Source organism: Serpula lacrymans (genome assembly GCF_000218685.1).
Source record: "Serpula lacrymans var. lacrymans S7.9 unplaced genomic scaffold SERLAscaffold_45, whole genome shotgun sequence".
NCBI lineage: Eukaryota > Fungi > Basidiomycota > Agaricomycetes > Boletales > Serpulaceae > Serpula > Serpula lacrymans.
The window spans coordinates 1-912 of record NW_006763325.1 but is presented as its reverse complement, the minus strand read 5'-3'; the positions used below and the strand labels follow the sequence as shown (position 1 = coordinate 912).

Below are 912 nucleotides of genomic sequence, written 5' to 3'. Positions count from 1 at the left end.
GAGTCCTCTTGAAGTGAGCCCAGCTTTCTAAGAGTGTGATCTCTCCTCCATCTGATCTTTCTTCCGCAATCTTCCTTCTCTCGACCCATTCTGTTCTCAGGGCCGCTGCTGCTCCGATGCTCATATATGATAAAGCAAAACTTATCCAATTTCTTTCTCGGGAAAGGTATGCTTGGTTTGCAGTGAAATAGAGTTCTAGAGACTCCGAGAAGCTTCAAAACTTCTTTTTGTCTCCGTCGTAGGGTTTGGGTTTTGCCAGTGCCATTTTTCTAAACTCGGCTTCTGGTGCGCGTGGCAGGCCCATCCCTAAAGGCTGCCTCCTTTCTGTCTTTGCGAGTCTTCTTCGCAATTCGAGCACTTCTACGTCTTTTGATGCAAATATTTCTTCCCACAGCTCGTTGTTGTTTGCGATGGCTGTGTTGACCGCCATCGTGATTAAGTTCTGCAGGTTGTGTATCTGCTGCTGCTGGTTGGGTGCCGGCGATAGTGCACGCGGCGGAGTATGCAATAATGTGTCGCGTAAATCGGACATGTCGGTTGACCCTATCATGTCGGGGTTGGTTTCTCTCCACGCTTCGAAGGACATTGTTCAGGGATGGTTGTGATGATAAAAATGATAGAGCGGGGGATAGTCATTCTTGTTTTATGATTGGCTCAAGAGAAGACCAATCAATTGGGGATCTAGTTGGGTAAAGTGAAATTGATGCAAAGGGCATCCAAGAAGGTTCCCCAGATGACAAGTCTGGATCAACACGTCTTTAATGAAAGATCCCTTTCTCTGTCTTCCTTCTGCTAACAGGTTCCTTTTCTGTCCCCGCTTAGCGTGTACGTAAACTATTTATCTATAGTACCTGTGTTCTAAAGTATCGTAACTGAGGTCTGAACGGTTGTCTCAGTGATGACCAGCGTAAC

The 912-nt window shown here is 46.5% G+C and overlaps 1 protein-coding gene across 1 annotated transcript; it reads right to left on the bottom strand.

Moving 5' to 3' along the window:
* Positions 1-214: 214 nt before the first annotated feature.
* On the bottom strand, positions 215-586 carry SERLADRAFT_444208 (uncharacterized protein; the record flags this gene model as incomplete). Its single annotated transcript, XM_007324835.1, has 1 exon — positions 215-586. The coding sequence occupies one exon, from the start codon at positions 584-586 to the stop codon at positions 215-217; it is 372 nt and encodes a 123-aa protein (XP_007324897.1).
* Between the last annotated feature and the right edge of the window lie 326 nt (positions 587-912).